Below are 13,756 nucleotides of genomic sequence, written 5' to 3'. Positions count from 1 at the left end.
TAATATTTTTTAAATATAAGGACGTATTTTTTATGTGAGTTAAACAATTAATAAGAATTTGTAAGAACAAACCGAATCGCCCAAAACAATATGAGGTATCTTAATGTCATGCTAACTGTTGCCATATTAGCATTATTATTAAACTTATTACAGAGATCTTTATAACATATTGAACAATACTGAAAATCGATTAATAACGGTTCACAAAGTCATAATTTACTATGCCACAGGAGCGTTCTCTGAGAAGAATCTCAGTACCGTTGGACCAGTCTGGAAAAAAATTGTATTTATTATTAATAATTCTGATTGTTATGTATTATAAAATAGAATAAAGGAAATGTATTATAAAAAAATATATAAATTACATTCATATAATATACACATAAGCATCAAAATATTATGCTATTAATGATGAAAACAATATATTCCTAATTAATGTGTAAGAAACATACAACTTCTAAAACTTTATAAAAATAATGTTCTATAACATATTAAATGTAAGATTATTACAGAGCTTTTTATGCATAATTATATTCGAAATTTATCTGAAGTAAATTTCTTTCTTTCTCTCACTTTTAGAAAGATTAAAATACTTGATGTATTAAAAACCATTGTATATAATATATAATATATGTTCATTCGCTTAGTACTTACCAATATAACAAGTAGCACAATTAGTAGTTGCACACTCTGTTATCTCTTTCGACGTTCGAATGCACAAGTTTCACTAATTCGCGAATCGCACTTATAACATCTCATTGCCTCTCCTTAGAATGAATAAAATATTAGATTTTAATAAAAATATTTTTGCAATTACTTTTACAATTACATGTTAAATTAAGTTATAATGGAGTCAAGAACAAGAAAAATTTTCAAATTATAGTAATTAATTAGATTTAAAAATGAGATTTTTTGATTATACAAATCATAAAAATAATATCTCCTATTCTATAATTTTTATATTAATTCTGCAACAAATTTATGATGATTCTTAAAATCAGATTTTATAATACACTTAGATGTATATGGTGTGCAGTCCCCTTGTAATTCGATTTGAAAAGTTTGTCATTTCTACACAAAATTAATGTTATCGAATAAATCATCAAAAATTTTTGTAAAACGTACCATAATGAAGTAGAGCGAATGCGATTACAAAAATAATGGTCAAAAAAGAGCGAATTTCCATTTTTAATGTGCTTTGATTTATGTCCAATCAATGACTGTCGCGATACATTGTAAAATCTAGAATATACTTGCCTGTGTTATCATTTCTTCACTGTGACTGATTGCGATAAACGATCGATTATCGCGAACTTGGTCTTTATGATATAGTGATACCACGATACCATCATTTAAAATTATTTTGTTAGCAAATAAATTTTTATGTATAAAATAATATAATATATTATATTATTATTATATATTATTTTATATTATTTTATAATATATTATTTTTATATATAATATAATATAATATATTATTATTATATATTATTTTATATTATTTTATAATATATTATTTTATAATATATTATTTTATTATTATATTATTATTATAATATAATATATTATATTATAATAATAATATAATAATAAAATAATAAAATAATATATTATATTATTATTACAATATAATATATTATTTTATATATAAAAATTTATTTGTTAAAAAAGTAATTTTAAACAATGTGTGTTTATATAATGGAAAGTATATATAATTTCCTTAAGTATCACTAATAATAAGTGAATTCTTGAAAATTTATATTTCCATGTTTTAATCGCATAAGGGCGTGGTATCACATGGAGACCAAGTTCGCGATAATCTATTGTTTATCGCAATCAGTTACAGTGAAAAATTGGTGATAACACAGGCACTTACCAGTGTATATTATAGATATTTCAACGTATTGCGACAGTCATTGGTTGGACATAAATTAACGCACATTAAAAATGGAAATTCGCTCTTTTTTGATCACTATTTTAGTAGTCGCATTTGCTCTTCTTCATTATGGTACGTTATTTTAAATTTTTAATGATTTATTCGATAACAAACTTTTCAAATCAAGTTACAAGGGCTGTACACCATATACATTTATTATAAAATCTGATTTTAAATCATTATAAATTTGTTGCGGTATTAATATCAAAATTAAAATAGGAGATATTATGTATTTTTAACATTCGTATAGCCAAAAAATTTCATTTTTAAATCTAATTAATTATCATAATCTGTGAAAATTTGTATCTTGTTCTTGACTCCAATATAACTTAATTCAGCATATAATTGTATGCAAAAATATTTTTACTAAACTCCATTATTTTGTTTATTCTAAGGAGAGGCAAAGAGATGTTATCAGTGCGATTCGAATATTAGTAAAACTTGTGCAAGCGAACCATCGTCGAGAGAAGAAGTAGAATGTCCAACTAACGCTTGTGGTGTTTGTACTTACAGTAAGTATTAAGTGAATGAATATATATTATATACAATAGTTTTTACATGAAGTATTTTAATCTTTCTGAAAGTGAGAGAAAGAAATTTACTTGAGACAAATTTCGAATATAACTAAGTATAAAAGGCTCTGTAATAGTCTTATATTTAATATATAATATTATATGTAGAACATTATTTTTATAAAGTTTTAAAAGTTGTATGGTTCTTGTACATTTAGGAATGTTTTCATCATTAATAGCATAATAAGTTAATGCTTATATGTATATTATGGATGTAATTTATATGTTTTTATAACACATTTCCTTTATTTTATTTTATAACACATAACACATTCTCAGAATTGTTAATAATAAATATAATTTTTTTCAGAATTGAACGGTGATAAAGGTGTTGTTCGCGGTTGTGGCCGCTTAGAGTTGAGTCAATCTATATCCGTAGATAATTGTTTTATATGTTCTGAAGATCTCTGTAATAATGCTAATATGGTAACAATTAGCATGACAGCATTAGGGTGCCTCGTATCGTTTTGGGTGATTCAGTTTGTCCTTACAAATTCTTATTAATTGTTTAACTCACATCATAAAAAGTACGCCCTTATATTAAAAAAAATATTACATTAAATAGTTCTATTTTTTTCATTTTATCTATGCTAATTATTATATTATATATGAATGTATCGAATATATATAGCTGAAAATAAAATGTACACTCATATACATTAACTTATGTATGTCAATTATTTCTTTTATTATATAAACATATATTTACTTATATTATATACATACATATAATTGTTACCTAAAATACAATTTTATTGATTATATCTCATTTATGTTTGTGTTATTAAAATAATATTTTATATTTATAATAATAAAGAAATAATTTTTAAGAGGATTCTTTCAAGATTGGACTCAAATTTTTGCAATATATTTACATCATATAAGAAAAAATATAGCTGTTTTTAATTTTTTTAAATCTTTTCTTCTGTCTACGTTATAATCGTATTATATATAATTATATAACATATTGTATATAAGTATAATATATCGTATATTATTATATAAGTAAATTTTATATTACAAATTCTTTTATACCATAAATTTTCTTATACTATAAATTTTTTAATAGATATTTGTGATATTTTGAGTTAAATCTACTTCAAATTCCTTTTTAACAATCGTAATAAGCATGTAAACAATTGACATTTTCTTAATTTTTTTTTATTTCTGTTTTATTTACGAAATTAATATCATATCCACAAGAAAATATTTTTTTTAAATTCTTAATAAAGTTTTTTTTGAGAATGTCGAAAAAGTAGCAATTAAACTGCGACATTTGCGTTATATTCGTTATATTGAGCCTATATAATCGCTGAATATTAATTTTTATTAAACTTTTTATAAAATACGATATATTTTAAAATTATTAATATATAAAAAAATAATATATATCGTTACCAAGCAAAAACGTTATCTTGAAAATGATAACGTTTTTGCTTGATAATGAAATGATAACGTTGATAACAGTTAATGAGGTTGAATTTAGCGAAATAATTTTAGATAATTTATCATAATCAGCGATATATATACATATATAGAGTTGTATGTATCTGTACAAAAATCGTTAATAAATTAATAATCATTAATAATCATTGATAATCTTATTGATTTTTATTGATCATTATTGATAATCTTAGAAAGTATAGGTTGATTTCTTGGGATAATCAAATTAGTGATTTGATGACATCAAAACATAAAGAAATGGAAAGACGAGATTTTATTGCGATTATCATACTGATAATCATATTCACTATTGTTTATTCAAGTACATTATACAAATTTTTAAATAATAAACTTTAATAAAAGTTTGATACAAATTTTAAGCTTAACAATTTAGCTTAAAGATTTCGAAATTAAATAAATTTCTGACAAATGTTATATAAATAACAATTGCTAAAGTGTAAAAATAACCAACTTGTAACTTTTGAATTTTAATACATACATACAGTAGGTAATTCCTAGATTGATTATTATTTATAATTTTTCTGCAATTGATATTAAATAATATGCATAGCAATTAACATTATAAATTATTGTATAATTAGTAAATAAATAAAAAATTTTAGACATATGTTATAGATTAATAAAATTGTTAAATTTGTGACATTCACATAAGCGAAAATAATTTACGTTATTCAATTTGATGATATACTGTATGTTTATCTTTCTTAATTAACTCTTAATTTCGTTTCAATATGTAGATATGTTTACCGTTATTTTATCTGTTTTCCTACTTTTCAAATAGGAAAGCAAAAGAAATGTTATAATTGCAATTTGCGTGAAAGCAATACTTGTGCAAGTAAACCGTTGGAATCCGAAACGATAGATTGTATAGGTATATATTGTGTCAAATGTGATTATGATAAGTAACACGCAACTGAATAAATGTATTGCTTTTAATAGAATATTTTATCCAGGATTACTTGTATTCTTATTTCAACTGTTGTATCAGAGTTCTCTCTAGGTTCTCTTTTTCTTCTCTCTTATCTGCCTTTGTAGAGATAAGAAAACATGGTTGAGACAAATTTCCATTGTAACTTAAAAAATTGCAATAAAAGAATATAATAAAAGTTTCACAAAATATTAAAATTTGTATTTAATGCATATTAATGTGCATCTCGTAGATTAATCGAGAATATTTTATAGTCGAGAATATATATAGTGTTTTAATTACATATGATTAATAGTATGTATAATATTTTGGATGCTTCGTATAGATATATGTCATATAATAAACTAAATCATTTTTGATAAATATAATTATTTTTTTAGAAATGTACAATGGCACAGTAGAAGTCGAACACTTCTGTGACATACTTTATACAGGGTGTTCCAGATCAACCGCAGGTCCTTGAAGGAGTGGATAGATCTCGATAATGTGAGTAAAAAATGTCCTTACAAGAAAGTTGTGAGATCAATAGTTTTTGAATAAAACGCATTAGAAGTTAAGCAACCACGGGGCCCGCATTTCGCGCCGTCAGGAGCGGCGCGGCATGAACCATTCTTGTTCGCAATACATTCTGCCACATCAATTACTCGTAATTGTTTTCATTTGTTTTCCATCGTTTTTGCTACTGATGTTGCTACTGATTTTTGGAAATATCCGAAGCGGCATCAACGAAGAATCTTAACTCGAAGAGTTTTAAATTGTCAAAGTATGTATGCATTGATCCCCAATTTTAAAGAATCTTCTATGGAAATATTTCTGTTAAAGTCATAAAAGTATAATTGAGTCATACAACTTACACTCGCGGCGGAAATAAAATTTTTTTTAAGTTTTCAAAGTTTTTTCATTACATAGTATTTTCTTTTCAACTATTTAATTACTGGTATAAAGAGAAACTAAGCTGTAATTGAAAATTGTACATTATTTTCAATCTGTCATTGTAAATGTAAGTTTTTTCGTTCCGCTTACTTTTCCGTTATAACATAAAATAAATAATTATAATGAAATGTTTCATCAAGAAATAATTCTTTATTCGATAATTATCTTATAATAACTTCAGACTTATTTATTACAAGAATTTAAACTTAACCCAAATTTTGTATTATCGTCGTATAACGTTGAATGCCATTAAAATAATTTTTAAACAATTGCATTGCACAACTTTTTACAGCAAGTGTTCGAATTGACCTCCACCCACTTCGATACAAAGTTGCGCGCGTTGTATTAAACTTTGTCTTGACCGTTGAATCATTTCTGGGGTAATGGTTGCCACCGCTTCTGTAATGCGATCATTTAATTCTTGTAATTGATGTGGCAGAATGTATTGCGAACAAGAATGGTTCATGCCGCGCCGCTCCTGACGGCGCGAAATGCGGGCCCCGTGGTTGCTTAACTTCTAATGCGTTTTATTCAAAAACTATTGATCTCACAACTTTCTTGTAAGGACATTTTTTACTCACATTATCGAGATCTATCCACTCCTTCAAGGACCTGCGGTTGATCTGGAACACCCTGTATACCCTTCGAATTGACAACTAGAACTGAATGTAATACCTGAGATACGGATCTCTGTAATAATGCTAACGTGATGTCAATTAACATCATAGCAATAGAATGTCTAGTACTATTTTGGGCGATTCGGTTTGTTCTTACAGAGTCTTATTAATTCTTCAGCTTGTAACATTATGTGCGATAAAGACAGAGATAAAATAAAAAAATAACATAAAAATATATATATATATATATTTCTTTTTATATAACAAAAATCTATTGGTTTATTTTATTTTATTTAAAAATCTCCTTTAATTGATATATTAAAATATTACGAATAATATCTAGTGAAAATATCATTTATATATCAAAATATAGTTTATAAATGATCTATAATAAATTGAATTTATCCATATTCGTACAATAAACATACAAAATGAAATTATGCTCCTTACTTATTTAATCGGCAAGAGAAAACATCTGCGATTGCTCTCGCAAATTTTAATGTTTGATGATAGAAGGCGAGTCCTAATAATTATCCTGTTCTATCTTTGATGTAAAATTTTGTTGATAAACTTTAAAAATTTTGATAATCACATATGTACATACACAATATACAGTTTCAATATAAAGCATTAATGCTATTAAATTAAAATAATAAATGAAGGAATATAAATGAGACTAATAATTTGTTATTTCTCTATAAATTACAATTGTGATATTCATCATATTGATATCTATGATGATTCAAATAAAAAAAAATATTTTAACTAAATTTTATACGATTGCTGGACGACAGGGATTATTAGCATATCAATCATAAATTATATTTGGATATTGCACAGATATTTATAATTGATACAAAATACGTTTTCATATAATAATAAAATAATATAATTACATATTATATATCTTTTACATCAAAATCGACATCAAAGACATTATTTCGAGCAACTTTTCACAACATCATAGATAAATCGCCATAGAATACTTGCAATAATTGAAAATTCTATATAATATATTGTTGTACATAATGACTTAATCATAATCTTTTCATGTCATAATTCATCTTAAGTGCGTTGTATAGTCTTATAAGCCGAGAAGCCTAAAATAACCCTAAAGTACTTGATATGAGGCTTGATATGAGCTTTGATATGAGGCTTGATATGAGTCTTGATATGAAGCTTGATATGAAGCCAAAAATAGTGCTAATTATAGCGCTAATTATATCTCGCTGCAATGAAAAAAAAAAATAAAATTTATTTTTTACATACACCAAGTATAATTTATGATTATTATACCAACATATAGATATTAAGCTTACGCAATATATATCTTATTATTGACAAAAAAAGTTTTTACATAAGAATTTTTATGTACAAACAAATAACTATATTGTTAACATTATACAGGGTGTATCTGAAATGATGCACTAAACTTCAGAAGCGTATTTTAGAGGTCAAAATAAGACTTTTTTGTCCTATGAACATGGATCCACAAGTGAACCGCCCTCCGAGCTAGAGGCCCCAAAAGTTTGGGGAAAAAATTGGAAATTGGCTGTATATCAGAAAAAAATGACAGAAGGTTGAAATTTTATAGCCCAGTAAATTATGAAGTAAAGTAAACCACTAAAATGAAAAAATAAAAACGTATCATGAAAACATTAATTTGCCAAGCTGGAAGTTTCGAAGACTTTTTTAGTTTTTAAATGATTTTACTGTTATCTACAAAAAATGCTCGAAATGGGCGCCGTTGGCTTCAATTTTTTCCCCAAACTTTAGGAGTCTCTAGCTCAGAGGGGAGTTTATTTGCGGACCCATGTGCATAAAAAAAGTCTTATTTTGACCTCTAGAATACGCTCCTAAAGTTTAGTGCATCATTTCAGATACACCCTATAATATTCATATTATTTCGCGTATGTACTCATAATATAATTATCGCATTTATATAATTTTGATGAAATATAAAAGAAAAAATACATAATACTGTATGATATTATATAAATAAGTTTAACTATTATTTATAATACAAAATTACAATTTATTAAAATAATTAAATAAATAAACATTAAAATGTCTAAAATAAATACATCATGTGTGTATATAATCATTGTGCTTTTTTATATCTTTAAATATAAAACATATATATTGTTGCGCCCTCGCGTCCCATTCTTGCGGATGTATTCACAATCCGTTATTCTGCCGGTCGGAAGTTCGTCGACGGAAGAAGATGCGCGTGTGTTGTCAAGACGTTTGTTTTTAACAACGACTGTCATTGAATTAGAAACCAGCTATCAAGCTACGCGGACTTGTGTTCGATTTATTCTAAGTTATTCCGAGTTATTGTATGTTTCTCGTGTTTTGCATTAAAGCTCTTGTGTTCTAAAGAACCGTGTTTTTATTCCCGAGTGCGCGAGTGCGCGAGTGGAAGTGTGCCGAGAGTTGTGTCGCTCACGCGTTCAATAAATCGATGTCCTCGTCGCAGACGCAACAATATATACATATATGTATATATATTTTTTTCATTAAATGAAAGTTATACCTTAGATCGCATTAATGGAGCAGGATCCGCTGTAGCTGATTCAGCTATAACATCAAAGATCGAGACAGTCGCAAAAACGGCAGCTAATAAAAATAGATATGTTACGGTATTCATCGTTGCAGACTTAAGAAGGACTGTGTGTGTGTGATTGAACAATTTTGAATTTTAACACCTTTAGTGCCTCAATTTATACAATAAAAAATCGTGATCTGAACATCATAAACATTTTCTAATCTAAAAAATTCTAACGTTTATTAAGACTTTAAAATTTTATTTAAATATTATTTTTTAAAACTCTAGATAAAGTGTTTATTGTTATATATAAAATTGTTCAATAAAAAAATAAGGTGATTTTAATGTTATTTCTCTCCGTTATGTTGAGTCAGGTTTCTTTTGATCACGCACTAAAATGACAACTTCTCTTCCTCTCCTTTTCCTCTTTTCTTTTACTATACTTAATCGTGTGACGTAATCTTGAAACATATATTTCATCTTTGCTCGCATATCATGATATTAACTTTCTATATATAGTCTATAAACAATCTATAATAAAATAATTTATCGATATTCGCACAATAAACATAATATTATTACGGATCGTGCTATAAATGAATCATGGAAAATATAATTTATCATATTATAAAGATCGTGTCTACAATTAACAATTATTTATCATAAGTTTAAAATACTGTTATAAAATAATAAGAAATATGCATAACATATATTGTGAAATATTTACAAAATATTGGCAATATAAATATATACGTATATAATCTCGTATATAATCTCGATTTATTTAAAGACATAAATTTATTTTAATAAGTTTTTTTAATAAATTTAATATTTTAGAACAAAATTTTATCATCAAAAATATGGAAATTATTTATGCGGAATATGTAATCGGGTTACAGTATCTTTAACTTACATTCTTAAAGATTGATTCTTTTTTTTTCTGAGATAGAAACGTATATCATATCGAAGTAATATTTTCATTAATATTTTGTGGAAGAAATGAAAATTTGTTGCATTCACATGGTATCATGCATATAATAATGGAATAATATTATTACATGTTATATATTTTTTATATAATAGAAATCGACATCAACAACATTATTTGACACGAACAATTTTTTACAATATCATAGATAAATTGCCATAAAATACTTGTAATAACTGAAAATTCTGTTAAATATATTGTGCCATAATCATATAACCTTTTCATGCCATAATTCATCTTAAGTGGATTGTGTAGTCTTATATACTCACACTTTCTTGTAGCTTTAAGAATTCTTTAATAAATCCTGTAATGTTAAACCCTATCTTAACAGTTACATCTACAGTTAAACATTTTATTATTCTTTGGTTGTTTTGTAGATTTGGTGGGACGTAATCTTCTGGTTATTACATTTCGCTGCAATGTAAAAAATAAATAAAATTTATTTTTTTATACACATAACTGTGTTTGATTATTATACCAATATATATAAAAGATATTGTGGATATGCGATTATATATTTCATTATTGACACACCGACAAAATAAGTTTTTTATATAAGAATTTTTATTAAAACAGTTATACAAATAAATACAAATTTATTATTAATATTGTATAATATTTGTATATATTATTTCACATCTTCATAATATAACACTCATAATACAATATAATGATCGCATTTGTATAATTTTGATAAAAAAATATAAAGAAAATAATATATAATATTTTATAATATTATATATACATTATGTAAAAATATATATACTATTATTTTTAATACAAAATTATTATTTATTAATAATTCAATATATAAATTTAATATATAAATATTTAAAAAAATCTAAAAAAACAATCATATGTATATATATTCATTGTGTTTTTTTAAATATTTATTAACATTTTTAAATATTTATATTTATATATATTTAATATATTTTTTCATTAAATAAAAAAATTATACCTGAGATTGCGAAGTAGAATCCGCTGTAACTGATGACTCAGCCATAACATCAAAGATCGAGACAGTCGCAAAAATGGCAACCAACAAAAATAGATACATTACTGTATTCATCGTTGCAGATTTATGAAGGACTGATTGAAAAATTTTGAATTTTAACACTTTTAGTATCTCAATTAATACAGTAAAAAATCGTGATCTGCACACACATATTGATAAAAAATAGTCGTAATTACTATAAATATAGTTATTTTAAGCGCCAACAATAAAATGAAAATTATTATTACTATACACAAAGTTATTATTATCAACATTATAATAGTAATAACTACAAAAATAGAAATCTCAATTATAATTTTTTTACTGAGCAACTGTTGGCCCCTTTTTTCAATGCATAAACATGATCTAATCTGAAAAATTCTAATATTTATTAAGACTATTGAATTTTATGTAAGCGTTATTTTTTTAAAACTTTAGATAAAATAGTACTTATTATTGCATATAAAATTGCTCAATAAAAAAATGTTAATTCGTCCATAAAATTATCTGAATTTTCCATATTTTCTATTTCATACACTGCAGATGTGATATGCAATACCGTTTTTGTATATTTTGGAAGATTTGGTACTAATCTATGTTTTAATATTTTTAATATTTAATATTTAATATTTTTAACAGAGTGGTTTTTAGAGTTATTTCTCTCCGGTAAGCTAAATTTTCTTTTAATCAGACATTATAAGATGGAACACGTTTCCTTTTTGTATCTCTTTTTTCCATTGTACGTAATCGATATATTCTCGAAAAAAAAACATGAATAACTTGTACGAAATCTAATGTAAATATCAGATTCCAAATAATCTTTACATAAAATTGACTACAGAGTTTTATTACTACTCTTGTATGGTTTTATATCGTCTATATTGAATAGAAATTCTACTTAATGTAAAATCACATTTACACAATCTTATCTCTTAATCCTTGCTCAACACCTAAATATGTAAATTCGGCCATAAAATTATCTGAATGAACCTTCCATGTTTTCTATTTCATACACTACAGATGTGATATGCACATAACATAACATAATAACAGTTTTGTATTTTGGAAGATTTGGTAATAATCTGTGTTTTAATATTTTTAAAAATTTATCACTATTACACTCACATTCTACACGATACTAAGGTATTCTACTATGATACTATTCACTTTTATATTTTCTTTATTTCATTAAAATCTTCATTAAAATCATAAAATCATTAAAATCATAAAATTAAAAATTATTTTCATCAGAGCTATTTTTTTTATAGTCTTCATCTAAATCAAAGTTAACATTTTCATGCCTATTATTTAATCATTCATATCAAAATAACCTGAATTCTAAACAATAAAATTAATATTATTAGTAACATGAATAAAATAAAGAGAAATATAAAATTTCTTATTATTCACGCATCTTTCATTTGCGTCTATTTCTTATTCACTCATCATTGTACTCTTTGACAATTGTCATTTCTAACCTTTGTTAAAATTTTCATTGCTAAACTGTTCTGCAAGTTTTCTTTTCTTTGCTCCATATTTTTATATGCATTCAGATTTCATTTTTATTTAATTTTATATATAAGCATAATCAAACTGTAATGACCTAAATTATATAATTATATAATTTATATTTTATTTAGTTTATAGAATTTAATTATTTATTTTGATAGAAATATTAATTTAAAATAAAATTTAACGGTCCATTTCCTGATAGAAATTTCGTTACTATCTAGAATTACTGATATTTCTTTTAGATACTGCATAGCAACTGGGCAAAATTTGTTAAAGCAATTTTACCCTATAATATGTAGGTAAAATCTTTACAAGATTTATCGTTAATAAAAAATTTATCGTTATAAAATTTTTTTTATTAGTTTTTAATCGGTACATGTCGGCATGTTACTCACCAGGTATATACACAGAGATCGCAACTGTGTAGAAAAGAAAGCGTCGAAAAACGATGCGAGTAAAGGACAGAGATACCTCTCCACACTTTGCTTAATGCCAAAAAGATTCTTTATTTTGCAAGTTAATAAATCCAAAGTCAAATGAATCTGGATCTGAAAAATAAATTGAGCAGAGCACGCGTTCATGCAATACATATCACAGTAAAAAGAAAAAGAAAAATTAATGTGAGAAAGCAATAAATTAAAGAAAATTAATAAATGCAAATTATTAAGAAAAAATACATACAAGCAGTAGGAAAGCCCGTTAAACAAATGACAGAAAAAATGCAAGAAAGAGAATAATTACACTGGTAAAGTATAAGAAGCATGTAACTCATACAAGACAGCGAGACGTATTGAGCTACGCAATATTGAAGCGCCCGACCTCTCGATAAGAGATAAGGTGAGAGGGGAGGAAGGAAAAGAAATTCAGGAACGGATCATGTATGAAAATAGTTTGAAATCGTAGGAAATAAAAGGTGATTTACGGTCGGAAAGATTTAATGATTGGAAGGTAGATTTTGTCGAATTTTTCTGTATCATTTTAAACATTTAAACCATTATCCTGTCGTGTAATGTGAATCATTTCTGAAATAATCCTCCTAAGGAACGAAGGATCTTGATCCAAAATTTTGACGTTGTTCCATGAAAATTCATGTCCCAAAATTTATCGCAATTTTTTGTATCTGATAGAATATCGTTTGTCACAGCTAGAATTTATAGCAGTAACATTCTAGCAATATCTGCTAGAAAATTTAAATCCTATTGTTAGATATTAATCACTGCATTGGATAAATATGAGTTTCAATACTGCAGCAAGAATA

The 13,756-nt window shown here is 25.2% G+C and overlaps 1 protein-coding gene and 2 long non-coding RNA genes across 3 annotated transcripts; 1 reads left to right on the top strand and 2 right to left on the bottom strand.

The window, feature by feature from the left end:
* On the bottom strand, window positions 1-1,222 carry LOC105249846. The gene is made up of 3 exons (XR_889075.3): window positions 1,126-1,222; window positions 655-767; window positions 1-270 (listed from the first exon to the last, which is right to left on the bottom strand). It is a non-coding gene; the product is annotated as an uncharacterized LOC105249846 (long non-coding RNA).
* Window positions 1,223-1,820: 598 nt separating this feature from the next.
* Window positions 1,821-3,113, top strand: LOC105249847. Its single transcript, XM_011255604.3, has 3 exons — window positions 1,821-2,011; window positions 2,335-2,451; window positions 2,822-3,113. Exons 1-3 carry the CDS (start codon window positions 1,951-1,953, stop codon window positions 3,013-3,015), a joined length of 372 nt encoding a protein of 123 aa, XP_011253906.1. The 5' UTR covers window positions 1,821-1,950; the 3' UTR covers window positions 3,016-3,113.
* Window positions 3,114-9,973: 6,860 nt separating this feature from the next.
* LOC105249848 lies at window positions 9,974-13,281 on the bottom strand. Its single transcript, XR_889076.3, has 4 exons — window positions 13,180-13,281; window positions 12,894-13,046; window positions 10,951-11,146; window positions 9,974-10,403 (listed from the first exon to the last, which is right to left on the bottom strand). It is a non-coding gene; the product is annotated as an uncharacterized LOC105249848 (long non-coding RNA).
* Window positions 13,282-13,756: the final 475 nt, after the last annotated feature.

This window comes from Camponotus floridanus, unplaced genomic scaffold (genome assembly GCF_003227725.1).
Source record: "Camponotus floridanus strain SB8 unplaced genomic scaffold, Cflo_v7.5 scaffold28, whole genome shotgun sequence".
NCBI lineage: Eukaryota > Metazoa > Arthropoda > Insecta > Hymenoptera > Formicidae > Camponotus > Camponotus floridanus.
This window is presented reverse-complemented; position numbering and strand designations above follow the sequence as displayed.

What these genes read in the sequence shown, in the direction of transcription:
- LOC105249847 (XM_011255604.3), top strand. Translation starts at nt 1,951, where the DNA reads ATGGAAATTCGCTCTTTTTTGATCACTATTTTAGTAGTCGCATTTGCT. An exon ending in ATTTGCTCTTCTTCATTATG is followed by an intron (nt 2,012 to 2,334) that starts GTACGTTATTTT and finishes GTTTATTCTAAG; the next exon opens with GAGAGGCAAAGAGATGTTAT. An exon ending in TTGTGGTGTTTGTACTTACA is followed by an intron (nt 2,452 to 2,821) that starts GTAAGTATTAAG and finishes AATTTTTTTCAG; the next exon opens with AATTGAACGGTGATAAAGGT.